The following is an 18,155-nucleotide window of genomic DNA, read 5'->3' on the forward strand; positions in this document are numbered from 1 at the left end:
ATAATGAGTCCTGTTCAGTCACTACTCTGAGAGCTATAATGAGTCTTGTTCAGTCACTACTGTGAGAGCTATAATGAGTCTTGTTCAGTCACTACTGTGAGAGCTATAATGAGTCTTATTCAGTCACTACTGTGAGAGCTATAATGAGTCTTGTTCAGTCACTACTGTGAGAGCTATAATGAGTCTTGTTCAGTCACTACTCTGAGAGCTATAATGAGTCTTGTTCAGTCACTACTGTGAGAGCTATAATGAGTCTTGTTCAGTCACTACTCTGAGAGCTATAATGAGTCTTGTTCAGTCACTACTGTGAGAGCTATAATGAGTCTTGTTCAGTCACTACTGTGAGAGCTATAATGAGTCTTGTTCAGTCACTACTCTGAGAGCTATAATGAGTCTTGTTCAGACACTGCTCTGAGAGCTATAATGAGTCTTGTTCAGTCACTACTCTGAGAGCTATAATGAGTCTTGTTCAGACACTACTCTGAGAGCTATAATGAGTCTTGTTCAGTCACTACTCTGAGAGCTATAATGAGTCTTGTTCAGTCACTACTGTGAGAGCTATAATGAGTCTTGTTCAGTCACTACTCTGAGAGCTATAATGAGTCTTGTTCAGTCACTACTCTGAGAGCTATAATGAGTCTTGTTCAGTCACTACTGTGAGAGCTATAATGAGTCTTGTTCAGTCACTACTCTGAGAGCTATAATGAGTCTTGTTCAGTCACTACTCTGAGAGCTATAATGAGTCTTGTTCAGTCACTACTCTGAGAGCTATAATGAGTCTTGTTCAGTCACTACTGTGAGAGCTATAATGAGTCTTGTTCAGTCACTACTGTGAGAGCTATAATGAGTCTTATTCAGTCACTACTGTGAGAGCTATAATGAGTCTTGTTCAGTCACTACTGTGAGAGCTATAATGAGTCTTGTTCAGTCACTACTGTGAGAGCTATAATGAGTCTTGTTCAGTCACTACTCTGAGAGCTATAATGAGTCTTATTCAGTCACTACTGTGAGAGCTATAATGAGTCTTGTTCAGTCACTACTGTGAGAGCTATAATGAGTCTTATTCAGTCACTACTGTGAGAGCTATAATGAGTCTTGTTCAGTCACTACTCTGAGAGCTATAATGAGTCTTGTTCAGTCACTACTCTGAGAGCTACAATGAGTCAACCCGTCCTCTCGAACAGTAATATTATACATCGCATTTTGACGTATATAATCCGCCAAGGCCAGAAAACTGATGTACTACAGGGTCTCAGTAATGCAGTTGGCTTCGTCCTAGATTCACAATCGGGAATTCCGGGTGCAAAACCTGGGCAAGACAGAAATATAGTTGGGCACATGTACCATTACCTAATGCCCCAGTTCACCCAGCACTAAAAAAGTACCCCAGGAGTTCAAAAAGGCACTACGGGCTCACCATAGCCCGTGCTACTTGGAACTTTTTGTTCCATGTAGCGAATCTTTAACAACAACAACAACCCTAGGAGTTAATCAGCTTGTTATGGAGTAGCATCCTGGGAGGGTCAGTAGTTCAACCTTGTGTGTGTGTGGGGGGGGGGGGAGGGACCTCGATATAAGCTACAAATGTATATATACACTGTCTCGCAAAATCTGAACTTTTGTGTTGGGCAAACCAGAAAACTATTTTTTTTACTTGTGTTGCTTTGACTAAGCAAACTTAACCATCCTAGGCCTAATACATGATATCTGAGGTATAATATAGTATATATGTGTGCTATACTAGGCGACCCCACGGCGGTCTCTGGGTCTGGAGTTCCTGAGCTTTATTTCACTAACTTCGAGGTCAACTCAGGAGCTCATAGTTCCTGCGACGGCGCTGGAACCAATCATATTGGCGTTTAGCTTTCCATTGGAGACTTTCGGCGCCATGGAGAGGGGTGGACCTGGTGCATGGGTAACAGCTTCTCCCCAGTATCAACCTACCCTGGCTTTGCGCCCTGGAGAGGCCACTCCAGACCGACAACCAGAGCGCAACCCCATAATCTCCTGAGACTGATGGATGTCTACTATTAAGCTAGCAAAGCAACTAAGTAAAAGGGCGTGGAGAAACTACAAAAATAATAGAACACAAGTGAGCAGAGAAAGATACCAGAGCGCCAGGAATGAATACATCAGGGTGAGAAGAGAGGCAGAAAGACAATATGAAAATTACATAGCAAGCAAGGCAAAGACTCAGCTTAAATTGCTGCAAAGCCACATCAGGAGAAAAACAACAGTGAAGGAACAGGTAATGAAACTGAGGATAGGGGCAGACACATTCACTACAAATGATAAGGAAGTGTGCGATGAACTCAATAAGGAATTCCAGGAGGTCTTCACAGTAGAGCAAGGGAAAGTCCCAGAGATAGGAGAAGGAATATCTAACCAATCACCACTAGTTGAGTTTGGGATTACCAATGGGGACGTGAGGAAGCATCTGCTAGAATTGGAAGTGACAAAGGCTATAGGCCCGGATGGAATCTCACCTTGGATACTGAAGGAACGAGCAGAAACTCTGTGCCAGCCACTCGCCATGGTGTATAACTGGTAACAGCTGGTGAATTGCCAAAAATTTTGAATGTAGTCCAAGTTGTAGTCCAAAGGACGGCTAATGTAGTCCCAATATTCAAGAAGGGTGACAGACAGGAGGCACTGAACTACAGGCCAGTGTCACTAACTTGTATACCATGTACGATAATGGAGAAGATTGTGCGAAAAAAGCTAGTGGAACATCTGGAGCGGAAGAACTTTGTAACACATCAACATGGGTTCAGGGATGGCAGATCATGCCTCACAGGATTAATTGAATTCTATGACCAGGCAACAAAAATCAGGCAAGAAAGAGAGGAATGGGCAGGCTGCATATTTTTGGATTACCAGAAAGCTTTTGGCACAGTGCCACATAAGAGACCAGTGCACAAACTGGAGATGCAGGCAGAAGTGAAAGGGAAGGTACTCCACTGGATAAGGGAGTACCAAAGCAACAGAAGACAGAGAGTCACTGTGAGGGGTGAGGTCTCAAAGTGGCGAGGCGTTACCAGTGGAGTCCCTCAAGGTTCGGTCCTTGGACCTATACTGTTCCTGATATATATAAATGATCTTCCAGAGGGAATAGACTCGTTTCTCTCAATGTTTGCTGATGATGCTAAAATTATGAGGAGGATTAAGACAGGAAGATAGTATGAGGCTACAAGTTGACCTAAACAAACTGAAGGATAGGTCAAACAAATGGCTATTAAAGTTCAACCCAAGTAAGTGTAAGGTAATGAAACTAGGGGGAGGAAATAGGAGGCCAGACAATGAATGGGAGATGAAGTCCTTCATCAAACGGACAGAGAGAAATATCTAGGAGTTGATAGCACACCAAACCTGTCTCCTGAAGCCCACATCAAAAGAATAACATCGACGGTGTATGCGAGGCTGGCTAACATCAGAACAGCCTTCAGAAACACGTGAAAGGAATCTTTCAGAATCTTGTACACCACATATGTAAGACCAATCCTGGAGTATGTGGCCCTAGCAAAGAGCCCGTACCTTGTCAAGCACAAGACGAAGCTAGAAAAAAGTTCAGAGGTATGCCACTAGACTAGTCCCAGAACTAAGAGGCATGAGTTATGAAGAAAGGCTGCGTGAACTGCACCTCACGTCGCTGGGAGACAGAAGAGATTGGGGGATCCATGATCAGCACATAGAAGATTTTCAGGGGAATTGACAGGGTGGACAAGGATGGATTATTTAACACGGGTGGCACACGCACAAAGGGACACAGGTGGAAAGTGAGTGCCCAAATGAGCCACAGAGATATTAGAATGAACTTTTTTAGTGTCAGAGTGGTTAATAAATGGAATGCATTAGACAGTGATGTGGTGGAGGCTGACTCCATACACAGTTTCAAGTGTAGATATGATAGAGCCCAATAGGCTGAGGAATCTGTACACCTGTTGATTGACGGTTGAGAGGCGGGACCAAAGAGCCAGAGCTCAACCCCCGCAAACACAACTAGGTGAGTACACACAAAACAATGTAGCTGCCGAACACATGTGTTCGGCAGCTACATTGAACACACCACAGTAGACTGATGCAAGGAGCTGTACACATAGAAAATATTGCACTCTGACGCCAGCAACGAGCATTGTAGCCATATAGCCACGCTGACACCTTGGGGGGGGGGGGGGGGGGTTGTGTCAGCGAGGGGGGGGGAGGGACCAGCTTCCCGTCTGTGGTTGAGGTGGTTATGGAGCCACACATGACACTGCTGAAGCTTCAGCAACCCGACCAGCCCGAGCAGCGGCCATAAGCTGCCCGAGCAGGAATACCTTCACGTCCAAAAAAAACAAAAACCCGGCAGGCAGCTTGAGCCTTGCCACACATGGAGTAAACGGGCAGGAAACGCCCCGTCTCCAAGATGTCCCCCCCTCAGGAAAGCACTTTCTTCCAGATCCGTTGATAATATTCACTATCCTGTGACACAGCGCTCAGTCAGTGGCTGTGTCACAGTATTGTCTGAGGTATCGTCTGACGCCGTTAACAGGCGCCACCAGGATGACTATGTAACACCTGGAAGAGATGCGACGAGGATACCAGCTGGGATTACAAAGACACGACTGGACCATCGGGGATCGAACCCCGGCCTGCAGGAAGCGAGGCCGTCGCTCGACCGACCAGTCCAAGTGTGTGGAAGAGTAGCGTGAGAGAGTACCATTAACTGTGTCCCACGGGTGACGGGCCTCGGACCTCTCTACACCGTAGACAGGTAGAGAGCCTCTCTACCTCAAGAGAACTCACCCGTCGTATGAGGAGAATGATGTGGGCGTGGCGTGGTGGTAGGTGGGCGTGGCGTGGTGGTAGGTGGGCGTGGCGTGGTGGTAGGTGGGCGTGGTGTGGTGGTAGGTGGGCGTGGCGTGGTGGTAGGTGGGCGTGGCGTGGTGGTAGGTGGGCGTGGTGGTAGGTGGGCGTGGCGGTAGGTGGGCGTGGTGGTAGGTGGGCGTGGCGTGGTGGTAGGTGGGCGTGGCGTGGTGGTAGGTGGGCGTGGCGTGGTGGTAGGTGGGCGTGGCGTGGTGGTAGGTGGGCGTGGCGTGGTGGTAGGTGGGCGTGGTGGTAGGTGGGCGTGGCGGTAGGTGGGCGTGGTGGTAGGTGGGCGTGGTGATAGGTGGGCGTGGCGGTAGGTGGGCGTGGTGGTAGGTGGGCGTGGCGTGGTGGTAGGTGGGCGTGGCGTGGTGGTAGGTGGGCGTGGCGTGTTGGTAGATGGGCGTGGCGTGGTGGTAGGTGGGCGTGGCGTGTTGGTAGGTGGGCGTGGCGTGGTGGTAGGTGGGCGTAGCGTGGTGGTAGGTGGGCGTGGTGATAGGTGGGTGTGGCGTGGTGGTAGGTGGGCGTAGCGTGGTGGTAGGTGGGCGTGGCGTGTTGGTAGGTGGGCGTGGTGATAGGTGGGTGTGGCGTGGTGGTAGGTGGGCGTGGCGTGGTGGTAGGTGGGCGTGGTGGTAGGTGGGCGTGGCGTGGTGATAGGTGGGCGTGGCGGTAGGTGGGCGTGGCGGTAGGTGGGCGTGGCGTGGTGATAGGTGGGCGTGGTGGTAGGTGGGCGTGGCGTGGTGGTAGGTGGGCGTGGTGATAGGTGGGTGTGGCGTGGTGGTAGGTGGGCGTGGCGTGGTGGTAGGTGGGCGTGGTGGTAGGTGGGCGTGGCGTGGTGATAGGTGGGCGTGGCGTGGTGATAGGTGGGCGTGGTGGTAGGTGGGCGTGGTGGTAGGTGGGCGTGGCGTGGTGATAGGTGGGCGTGGCGTGGTGGTAGGTGGGCGTGGTGGTAGGTGGGCGTTGTGGTAGGTGGGCGTGGCGTGGTGGTAGGTGGGCGTGACGTGGTGATAGGTGGGCGTGGCGTGGTGATAGGTGGGCGTGATGATAGGTGGGCGTGGTGGTAGGTGGACGTGGCGTGGTGGTTGGTGGGCGTGGTGATAGGTGGGCGTGATGGTAGGTGAGCGTGGCGTGGTGATAGGTGGGCGTGGCGTGGTGGTTGGTGGGCGTGGTGGTAGGTGGGCGTGGCGATAGGTGGGCGTGGCGTGGTGATAAGTGGGCGTGGTGGTAGGTGGGCGTGGCGTGGTGGTAGGTGGGCGTGGCGTGGTGGTAGGTGGGCGTGGCGTGGTGGTAGGTGGGCGTGGCGTGGTGGTAGGTGGGCGTGGCGTGGTGATAGGTGGGCGTGGTGGTAGGTGGGCGTGGCGTGGTGGTAGGTGGGCGTGGCGTGTGAGGGAAGGTGGGCGTGGCGTGTGAGGGAAGGTGGGCGTGGCGTGTGAGGGAAGGTGGGCGTGGCGTGGTGACAGGTGGGCGGGGCGTGAGGGAAGGTGGGCGTGGCGTGGTGACAGGTGGGCATGGCGTGAGGGAAGGTGGGCGGGGCGTGAGGGAAGGTGGGCGTGGCGTGGTGACAGGTGGGCGGGGCGTGAGGGAAGGTGGGCGTGGCGTGGTGACAGGTGGGCGTGGCGTGGTGACAGGTGGGCGTGGCGTGAGGGAAGGTGGGCGTGGCGTGGTGACAGGTGGGCGTGGCGTGAGGGAAGGTGGGCGGGGCGTGGTGACAGGTGGGCGTGGCGTGAGGGAAGGTGGGCGTGGCGTGTGAGGGAAGGTGGGCGGGGCGTGAGGGAAGGTGGGCGTGGCGTGGTGACAGGTGGGCGTGGCGTGAGGGAAGGTGGGCGTGGCGTGGTGACAGGTGGGCGGGGCGTGAGGGAAGGTGGGCGTGGCGTGGTGTCAGGTGGGCGTGGCGTGAGGGAAGGCGGGCGTGGCGTGGTGACAGGTGGGCGGGGCGTGAGGGAAGGTGGGCGTGGCGTGGTGACAGGTGGGCGTGGCGTGAGGGAAGGTGGGCGTGGCGTGGTGACAGGTGGGCGTGGCGTGAGGGAAGGTGGGCGGGGCGTGGTGACAGGTGGGCGTGGCGTGAGGGAAGGTGGGCGTGGCGTGGTGACAGGTGGGCGGGGCGTGAGGGAAGGTGGGCGTGGCGTGGTGACAGGTGGGCGTGGCGTGAGGGAAGGTGGGCGAGAGGGCTGCAGGAAGGCATCCAGGCGACCTAGTCCTTGGTCATCGGCCCTGCAAGACCAGTCACCTTGGGTCAGGAAAGCCACCTTTCACCTGCCTGGGGCCGGCTAGCAGGCCGGCCAGCCAGCCGGCTGCCTGGTAGGTAGATGGCGCTGCCACCCCGCGCCATCTTGCCGCGTCCTTAACCTCCCGAGCATTTACCGGACCACTTACGAAACCTCTACATCTTTCCTCGATCACTACGGCTTTGTTTACACATACTAAGCAGTCTCTGAGCGCCACGACGCTGTATATACCAATAATAACCTGGGGTCGAGGTTTGATTGGAGACTAATCCGCCACGATCGAGCCGAGATGTACAGGTTTCGTACACGTGATGAGTCTTGGCCCACCTGAGGGCTATAAGATCTTGCATGAAGCACTCTCTGTACCGGAAGGTTGTGTATCTATCCTGTACCCAAGTCCTGGTGCCACAGGAGTGGGTCCTGGTGCCCAGGAGTGGGTCCTGGTACCCAGGGGTGGGTCCTGGTGCCCCAGGAGTGGGTCCTGGTGCCCAGGGGTGGGTCCTGGTGCCCAGGGGTGGGTCCTGGTGCCCCAGGAGTGGGGCCTGGTGCCCCAGGAGTGAGTCCTGGTGCCCCAGGAGTGGGTCCTGGTGCCCCAGGAGTGAGTCCTGGTGCCCAGGAGTAGGTCCTGGTGCCCAGAAGTGAGTCCTGGTGCCCCAGGAGTGGGTCCTGGTGCCCAGGGGTGGGTCCTGGTGCCCCAGGAGTGAGTCCTGGTGCCCCAGGAGTGGGTCCTGGTGCCCCAGGAGTGAGTCCTGGTGCCCAGGAGTAGGTCCTGGTGCCCAGGAGTGGGTCCTGGTGCCCAGGAGTGGGTCCTGGTACCCAGGGGTGGGTCCTGGTGCCCCAGGAGTGGGTCCTGGTGCCCAGGGGTGGGTCCTGGTGCCCCAGGAGTGAGTCCTGGTGCCCCAGGAGTGGGTCCTGGTGCCCCAGGAGTGAGTCCTGGTGCCCAGGAGTAGGTCCTGGTGCCCCAGGAGTGGGTCCTGGTGCCCCAGGAGTGAGTCCTGGTGCCCCAGGAGTGGGTCCTGGTGCCCCAGGAGTGGGTCCTGGTGCCCAGGGGCCCGCCGGGGCACAGGGCGAGAGAGAGAGAGCTTGAGGGCCCGCTAAACACCCACCTCACTGACAATTACAAACATGCCAGCTGCCAGCCATACCAACGTACGCAGGTGTGGTTGTTGAACAGGTCGCTGGTGTTCCTCTTTCCCCCTGACCTTCCCTCACCCCTCCCTCCCTACCCAGACCTTCCCTCACCCCTCCCTCCCTACCCAGACCTTCCCTCACCCCTCCCCTCCACTGCTGCACCAAGGTAACCGCCATTGACCTGAAAAAATAATTCATTCCACATCTTGCCAAAGCCACGATCCACACCCCCCCCCCTCCTCCCTTCTCCCCCTCCACACCTGCAACAAAGGTGACAGCTTTATCCCTCCCCTGGAACACATCTGTTTGCTCGTGGTCCAGTTTGAGTGTTTCTTCCCCGGGCTGCCTGAGAATGGTCTCTCTCTCTTGACTCCCTGGTCAGTGAGGCTATTAGTGTTAGCAGTCTGCAGGCCAACACAGGGGAATGAGGGGAGTGTGAGGTGTAGTGAGGTGAGGTGTAGTGAGGTGAGGGGGAGAGTGAGGTGTAATTACCTAAGTGTAGTTACAGGATGAGAGCTACGCTCGTGGTGTCCCGTCTTCCCAGCACTCTTTGTCATATAACGCTTTGAAACTACTGACGGTCTTGGCCTCCACCACCTTCTCACCTAACTTGTTCCAACCGTCTACCACTCTGGTGGCGAAAGTGAATTTTCTTATATTTCTTCGGCATCTGTGTTTAGCTAGTTTATATCTATGACCTCTTGTTCTTAAAGTTCCAGGTCTCAGGAAATCTTCCCTATCGATTTTATAAATTCCTGTTACTATTTTGTATGTAGTGATCATATCACCTCTTTTTCTTCTGTCTTCTAGTTTTGGCATATTTAATGCCTCTAACCTCTCCTCGTAGCTCTTGCCCTTCAGTTCTGGGAGCCACTTAGTAGCATGTCTTTGCACTTTTTCCAGTTTGTTGATGTGCTTCTTAAGATATGGGCACCACACAACTGCTGCATATTCTAGCTTTGACCTAACAAAAGTCGTGAACAATTTCTTTAGTATATCGCCATCCATGTATTTAAAAGCAATTCTGAAGTTAGAAAGAGTGGCATAGGCTCCTCGCACAATATTCTTTATGTGGTCCTCAGGTGATAGTTTTCTATCTAGAACCACCCCTAGATCTCTTTCTTTATCAGAATTTTTTAAAGATTTCTCACATAATATATAGGTTGTGTGAGGTCTATGTTCTCCTATTCCACATTCCATAACATGGCATTTATTAACATTAAATTCCATTTGCCAAGTGGTGCTCCATATACTTATTTTGTCCAGGTCATCTTGAAGGGCATAACAATCATCTAAGTTTCTTATCCTTCCTATTATCTTAGCATCACCAGCAAACATGTTCATATAATTCTGTATACCAACTGGTAGATCATTTATGTAGACAATAAACATCACTGGTGCAAGAACTGAACCCTGTGGTACTCCACTTGTGACATTTCTCCAGTCCGATACATTGCCTCTGATCACGGCCCTCATTTTTCTAACAGTCAGAAAATTTTTCATCCATGTTAGAAGCTTACCTGTCACTCCTCCAATATTTTCCAGTTTTCAGAACAACCTCTTATGTGGAACGCTGTCGAAAGCCTTCTTTAGGTCCAGATAGATGCAGTCAACCCAAACATCTCTTTCCTGTAATATCTCTGTTGCTCGATCATAGAAACTGAGTAAATTCGATACACAGGATCTTCCAGATCGAAAACCATACTGTCTGTCTGATATTATATCATTTCTCTCCGGGTGTTCTAACCATTTAGATTTAATTATTTTATCCAATATTTTGACTATTACACGTGTCAATGATACCGGTCTATAATTAAGGGGGTCTTCCCTGCTTCCACTTTTGTAGATTGGAACTATGTTAGCCTTTTTCCACACATCAGCCACAACTCCTGTAAACAGGGATGCCTGAAAAATCAGTTGAAGAGGAATGCTGAGCTCAGGTGCACATTCTCTCAGAACCCATGGTGAAACTCCATCTGGACCAACTGCTTTGTTCTTATTTAGCTCCTTGAGCATTTTTTCCACTTCGTCTCTAGACACCTCTATGTGCTCTATGTTGCTCTCTGGAATTCTTATTGTATCTGGTTCCCTGAAGATTTCATTTTGTACAAGCACCTTTTGGAACTTTTCGGTTAATGTTTCACACATTTCCTTTTCATTTTCCGTGAATCTATTTCCCATTTTCAACCTCTGAATATTATCCTTTACCTGCAATTTGTTGTTTATGAATTTATAGAATAGACCTGGTTCTGTTTTACATTTGCCTGCAATCCCCTTTTCAAAATTTCTTTCTGCCTCTCTCCTCACTGCCGTGTAGTTGTTTCTCGCATCTTTGTATCGCTGGTATGTTTGGGGGTTTGGCCTCTTCCTGTATTGATTCCATTTTTGTGTCTTTTGGTCTCTGGCCCTCTCGCAATTTCTGTTGAACCAATCCTGTTTCCTAGTTCTGCTTCTCTGTTTTGGTATAAATTTTTTTGTACCTTTATCATATATTTCACAAAACTTGACATACATCTCATTCACTTCCTTGCCTAGCAACAAGTCTGTCCAATTATACTCACTGAAAAAAATTTCTAAGGTTGCCATAATGTCCTCTCCTAAAGTCAGGTTTTTCAATTGCATCAACCTTCATATTTTCTTCCAGATTATAACGCATTGCATACTTTATTCCCAAAAAGACATGGTCACTTTTACCCAAGGGAGGAAGGTACTGAATGTCAAATATTTCTTCCTCCTTCCTGGTGTAGTGAGGTGAGGGGAGTGTGAGGTATGGAGATGTGAGGGGAAGTGTGAGGTGTAGTGAGGTTCACATGACACGGTTTGAATGTTGCCGCCGTCAGCGCCTGGTATATTGTGCACCCCATACACATCCTGTGAGCGGTAGCGCAAAAATGATCACAGAGAGCACAAAGATAGAGTCTTTATCAGCCCTCGACGGAGATTATTGCATTGACAATTACATCTATCCTCCACACCTTATAATTATACCCTCAGCTAGTAACACAGATTGTTCCGCTCTAATAGCTATGTATTTACATCTAATCATTACACCTTTATAATAGGTCTTTTCGCATGCTATCTTGAGATGATTTCGGGGCTTTTTTAGTGTCCCCGCGGCCCGGTCCTCGACCAGGCCTCCACCCCCAGGAAGCAGCCCGTGACAGCTGACTAACACCCAGGTACCTATTTTACTGCTAGGTAACAGAGGCATAGGGTGAAAGAAACTCTGCCCATTGTTTCTCACCGGCGCCCGGGACCGAACCCGGGACCGTAGGATCACGCGTCCAGTGTTCTGTCCGCTAGGGAGGCTGCATCTCTGACCTTCCCAGACGCCAAGCTCAATACCCACATTAACATCATAAGAATTTGAAGAAGAAATGGAAATATTCTGTGGCGCTACAATGGAATCGAACCTGGCCCAGAATTTACTCACTACTTGCGAAGTCTGTGCATCTTTCTTTAGTCATGGCGGCTTTGTTTACATTTGTTAAACAATTTACAGGCTTGGAAAGGTCATAACACGAGGTTATTACTGTTATAAATAACCTCTTGACACCTTGAGGCTCGTAAATAAAGCTGCCATGATTGAAGAAAGATGGAGAGGTTTCGTAAGAGGTTGTTTACATTCGGGATGAATCCTGGCCCTAGCCAGTCCTGTTATACGGGGGTCAGTCCCCTCGTTCGGTCCCCCATATTATCTCACTGTTAATATTGTGCACACTAAAAAATGGAACCTGTATTGACTTCTATAACATGATACCATCAACGTTGTTATGTACTTACTGCAAGTTGCGCATCTGATCGTTCCTCCACTGATTGGCATTTGTTTTTACGGTTGACCCCTGTGTGGGGTGGGGGGTTGGGGGGTGGGGTTGGGGAGGTCTTTCCTCCTTTAATGCCAATTCTCCTTAAAATTTTGTATGTCGTTATCATGTCTCCCACCAATCCTTCTTTCCTCCAGTGTGACGAAATCCAGTTACCTGAGTTTTCATAGGTCAATAGGAACGAGCCTTCTTGCATATCTTTGGACCTTTTATAGTTCTGGGTCGAGCTTTTTCAAGTGAGGGTTCTATGCTGGGTGCTGCATATTGAAGAGTGGGTCTTCCGTAGGTTATGTCATGATGCAACCAGGTTATATAGACCTTATACGTCTGCCTCAGATCATGCCATCTCTATCTGTCTGCTGGAGGCTTAGCCTTGACCACCTGTCTGCTGGAGGCTGAGCCACAACCACCTGTCTGCTGGAGGCTGAGAAATCTCTATCTGTCTGCTGGAGGCTGAGCCATCTCTATCTGTCTGCTGGAGGCTGAGCCATCTCCATCTGTCTGCTGGAGGCTGAGCCATCTCCATCTGTCTGCTGGAGGCTGAGCCATAACCACCTGTCTGCTGGAGGCTGAGCCATAACCACCTGTCTGCTGGAGGCTGAGCCACAACCATCTGTCTGCTGGAGGCTGAGCCATAACCATCTGGCTGAGCCATCAACATCTGTCTGCTGGAGGCTGAGCCACCACCACCACCTGTCTGCTGGAGGCTGAGCCACAACCACCTGTCTGCTGGAGGCTGAGCCACCACCACTACCTGTCTGCTGGAGGCTGAGCCACCACCATCTGTCTGCTGGAGGCTGAGCCATAACCACCTGTCTGCTGGAGGCTGAGCCACCACCACCTGTCTGCTGGAGGCTGAACCACCACCACCTGTCTGCTGGAGGCTGAGCCACCACCATCTGTCTGCTGGAGGCTGAGCCATAACCACCTGTCTGTTGGAGGCTGAGCCATAACCATCTGTCTGCTGGAGGCTGAGCCATAACCATCTGGCTGAGCCATCAACATCTGTCTGCTGGAGGCTGAGCCACCACCACCACCTGTCTGCTGGAGGCTGAGCCACAACCACCTGTCTGCTGGAGGCTGAGCCACCACCACTACCTGTCTGCTGGAGGCTGAGCCACCACCACCACCTGTCTGCTGGAGGCTGAGCCACCACCACCACCTGTCTGCCCGAGGCTGAGCCACCACCACCACCTGTCTGCTGGAGGCTGAGCCACCACCACCACCTGTCTGCCTGAGGCTGAGCCACCACCACCACCACCTGTCTGCTGGAGGCTGAGCCACAACCACCTGTCTGCTGGAGGTGCCGGGGGCTGGTGAAGGTGGTGGGAGACAGCTGGCACCGCTGGAGATGGACCCACATTAACCACATACAAACACGATCTTTACCGCCAACCATCACAGCTCCGGAGATCAGCACCCACCACACACACTTTCACTCACTTCTCTGACGTGACGAGTTTCAGGTATATGGGACTCACAGTGGGTGCCTCCCCCCCCCCCTGCACGTGAGTCCAAGGCTAACGTCAATTCAACGTTGAGACAACGTTGAGATAACGTTGAGACAACGTTGAGATAACGTTGAGACAACGTTGAGATAACGTTGAGACAACGTTGAGATAACGTTGAGATAACGTAGAGTTAACGTTACACTCAAATATTGCTCCCAAAGGGGGGGGGGAAGGGAAGAGAACTATGAGGAGAAAGCACCAAGCAATTACGACTATATAGCATTTGGAAGGGGGGAGGGTCAGGATAAGGATTTGGGATGGGACGGGTGGGAAGGAATGGTGCCCAACCCACTTGGACGGTCGGGGGGATTGAACGCCGACCTGCACGAAGCGAGACCGTCGCTCTACACGCGCCCAATGGGGGAACATGTTGACAGAGATCCAGAGCACATCTTACGGAAGCGACGGTGGATTTGAGAAGGAACTAATCAAGACTCAATAATGGTCCGAGACGGACCGAAACGTCGTCAATTCTTCATTTTCAGATGCCTGGTGGGTTGGATGTAGCCGTTTCAGACACGCGGTCACTCAGTAAATGCCAATATGGCGGCGACACTCCCACGCAGCCACAAACACCCAAAGCCTCACACTTTGGTTCGTTTTGAAGTGATTCGAACCAGCCAGAAGCCTCGGACCTACACAACCATCCCAATAACCTATCCCGGGCCAGAAATCCTACTGATACGCTGCCAGCAGAGATTCGAGTCACTCTAATGACTGACGCGGCTGCCCGTCTCATTCAAGCCGGCGTATGCATGTTTTGCATACGCAGGGACCCTATGTATAGAGACCATGTATACAAGTGACCGCTGAGGACCTCACCTCGGTATATACATACTGTTCATCTATGTATGCCGGGGGATGCCTTAAGGAATACATATAGTGGTGGAAGTGCAGTACTCATGGTTCACAAGTAACTATAACTCAGCCCAATGTTGAAAAATTGCAAATGTTGTGTATTGAAATGCAATGTTGATCGATTCAAGCACAGGTAGGAGAGCTCCCGTATGTGCTCACCCATCGGTACCGACGGGTATTGGACAATACCACAGGCCTCGACAGGTGTTCCAAAGTACCACAGATGTGGGCCAGGTATTGGAAAGTACCACAGGTATTGACGGGTAGAAATACCCTAAGCTACTCTATCCCTTTGAGATATATTTTTTCTTGTCTCAATAAACATACTTGTACTTGAACCACAGGTATTGTGAAACGCCACAGTTATTGACTAGCGTTAGAAACTACCATAGGAATTGACAGGTAATGGAAAATACCACCAGGTATTGACAGGCGCGACAGGAACAGACAGGTATTGACAGGCGCGACAGGAACAGACAGGTATTGACAGGCGCGATAGGAACAGACAGGTATTGACAGGCGCGATAGGAACAGACAGGTATTGACAGGCGCGATAGGAACAGACAGGTATTGACAGGCGTGACAGGAACAGACAGGTAACATAACACACTTTGCATGGTCATCACCAACAGCCCGCCGGCGGGAATAATGACCGGCTCACTGTCAATATTCCCGCCGGGAGGCAGACAAGTTCCTACAGTGCCACGGACGGATCAAAGACCTCAGCTGCCTTCACCTTCGCTATTCTTAGACCAGCCACGACACAAAAACAATTCTCGTTATGAACAGGTGATCCAAAAACACGGAATTTCCGGCTTGTGCTGTTAGCTGGTGGGGGAGTCCTGCCTGACGGGGGTGTCTGATGACCTACTGTGAGCTGAATCTCCTGCAAGGGGTGACCACCCCCCTCCCCCCTTGCTGACCCCCAGCAGGAGGGAGGGGGGGAGGTGGGCTGTAGGTGTGTCCCCCGCAGGGCGCCCAAACCTGTCGACACACCTGGTGTTTCTACGCCATCATCAAATTCAAGAATATTACGAGACATTCACCGGAGAGGATTTCTAATATTACATTTGTGTTCGCAAATTTTTCCTTCTCATTCAGTATCTGTGTGAGTCCCCCCCCCCCTCTTAGGCATTCCATTTTCCGTCGTTCCTGTCCGTTTCCGCGGCGACACAAGCACAACGTTCACACAACGTTCCCGTGTTACTACTGTTACTTTGATGCAACATTGCAACAACCTTAAACGACGTTGTAGATGCGTTGTGTGGACGTGATGGGGATGCAACAACAATGAATCAATGTCAATTAGGTTATCCTGCAAGCATTGTTGAAACAGTTGTAATATTTCCATAATTATCAAGAGGGCCTCTATATATCGCTCTATAGTCAGGTGTGACCAGATGGATGGAATTAGTCAGGTGTGTACAGGTGTTGATAGAGACGATGGTTAAGATAATGGTGAAATGACGTCTATTAGCAACTGTTGAGAGGGGGGGGGGCGACACCAAATCTTGAAACTATCAATTAACTATCGTGATTAATTAACTATCGTGATTAATTAACTATCGTGATTAATTAACTATCGTGATTAAGGCGATATATTAACCTATTTTCAAGCCTTATCGATTCTTTCTTCATTCAAAGCGTTAACATACTAAAGGCCACTTGCAGAAGGCCTATATTGGCCGAAACCGAGGCTGCTTCTATTTATATCCACTCAAACTCATGCATAGATATGTTTAACTTACGCTTGAAACAACCCATCGATCCCACATCAATTGTGTTACCCGGTAATGTGTTCCACAAATAAACAATCCTCTTTCCAAACCAATATTTACCCTAGGTCTTTCCAAACCAATATTTACCCTAGGTCTTTCCAAACCAATATTTACCCTAGGTCTTTCCAAACCAATATTTACCCTAGGTCTTTCCAAACCAATATTTACCCTAGGTCTTTCCAAACCAATATTTACCCTAGGTCTTTCCAAACCAATATTTACCCAGGTCTTTCCAAACCAATATTTACCCTAGGTCTTTCCAAACAAATATTTACCCAGGTCTTTCCAAACCAATATTTACCCTAGGTCTTTCCAAACCAATATTTACCCTAGGTCTTTCCAAACCAATATTTACCCAGGTCTTTCCAAACCAATATTTATCCAGGTCTTTCCGAAATCCAAACGTATCCATTTTCTACCATATGGTTTCGAGCTCCATTTTTAGTTACTTTCTCAGAAGCAGTCTTAGTAGCGAGCATGTGTCGCGTCTGACCAATATGTGTCCGACACCTGATGGTTTAATATTATGTGTCCTAATTAGTTCTGCATCTAGTCAAAATCCCCTCCATGTATATCTACCTCCGTGGACACAACATCTAGGAACGGCGTTGAAACCACTTTACCAACGTTTAATTGAACGTTGAGTCCATTGTATCAACGTGTATTCGACGCTGCTCTTGGAGGCAGCTGCGCTAAGTGAGGATAAACACGTCCTCGGGGCAAGATCTCAACACTGCGCAAACGTCACAGTTTCCCAAGTCCACTACGACCCGCATACCAGATGAGGGGGGGGGGAGGGGGGAGAGGTCAATCCAGCTACATGTATATTATCTGAGGGGAAAGTTTATTGTTCTGTAATTACATGAGGTTATCTTAGCCGGGAGTAGTGTGTGTGGGTGTGGGTGTGGGGGGCGGGGTGTAGCGGGGGTGTGTGTGTTGGGGGGGACGGGTGTGTGTGTGGGTGTAGGGGGTGTGAGTGCTCAGGTGTGTGTGTACACCCTTTAACGTTCTTTCATATCTGCTGTTCAAACTGTTTACTGTGCTGACTTCTATATTGTCTCTAAACGGCAAATTTTCCTGTTCAAGACCTGTTTCCGTCCTGTTCACGACATGTTCACGTCCTGTTCACGTCCTGTTCTGGTCCTGTTCACGTCCTGTTCACGACCTGTTCACGTCCTGTTCCCGTCCTGTTCCCGTCCTGTTCACGATCTGTTCCCGTCCTGTTCACGTCCTGTTCCCGTCCTGTTCCCGTCCTGTTCACGACCTGTTCCCGTCCTGTTCACGTCCTGTTCCCGTCCTGTTCCCGTCCTGTTCACGACCTGTTCCCGTCCTGTTCCCGTCCTGTTCCCGTCCTGTTCACGACCTGTTCCCGTCCTGTTCCCGTCCTGTTCACGACCTGTTCACGACCTGTTCCCGTTCTGTTCACGACCTGTTCACGACCTGTTCACGTCCTGTTCACGACCTGTTCCCGTCCTGTTCCCGTCCTGTTCACGACCTGTTCACGACCTGTTCCCGTCCTGTTCACGTCCTGTTCCCGTCCTGTTCCCGTCCTGTTCCCGTCCTGTTCCCGTCCTGTTTCCGTCCTGTTCCCGATCTGTACACGACCTGTACACGACCTGTTCCCGTCTTGTTCACGACCTGTTCCTGTCCTGTTCCCGTCCTGTTCCCGTCTTGTTCACGACCTGTTCCTGTCCTGTTCCCGTCCTGTTAACGACCTGTTCACGACCTGTTCACGTCCTGTTCACAACCTGTTCACAACCTGTTCCCGTCCTGTTCACGTCCTGTTCCCGTCCTGTTCCCGTCCTGTTCACGACCTGTTCATGACCTGTTCACGTCCTGTTCACGACCTGTTCCTGTCCTGTTCACGTCCTGTTCCCGTCCTGTTCACGACCTGTTCCCGTCCTGTTCACGTCCTGTTCCCGTCCTGTTCACGACCTGTTCCCGTCCTGTTCACAACCTGTTCCTGTCCTGTTCACAACCTGT

At 50.9% G+C, this 18,155-nt stretch overlaps 2 protein-coding genes across 2 annotated transcripts in view; both read right to left on the bottom strand.

Annotated features, from left to right (window-relative positions):
• The window catches only part of LOC123755912 (uncharacterized), a 205,395-nt gene that overhangs the window by 125,731 nt on the left and 61,509 nt on the right, over positions 1–18,155 (bottom strand). The gene's annotated exons all lie outside the window — the stretch shown is intronic.
• On the bottom strand, positions 4,782–11,998 carry LOC138349929 (uncharacterized). Its single transcript, XM_069299922.1, has 2 exons — positions 11,985–11,998; positions 4,782–7,056 (listed from the first exon to the last, which is right to left on the bottom strand). Exons 1-2 carry the CDS (start codon positions 11,996–11,998, stop codon positions 4,782–4,784), a joined length of 2,289 nt encoding a protein of 762 aa, XP_069156023.1.

The sequence above is a fragment of the Procambarus clarkii genome, chromosome 43, assembly GCF_040958095.1.
Source record: "Procambarus clarkii isolate CNS0578487 chromosome 43, FALCON_Pclarkii_2.0, whole genome shotgun sequence".
Taxonomy (NCBI): domain Eukaryota; kingdom Metazoa; phylum Arthropoda; class Malacostraca; order Decapoda; family Cambaridae; genus Procambarus; species Procambarus clarkii.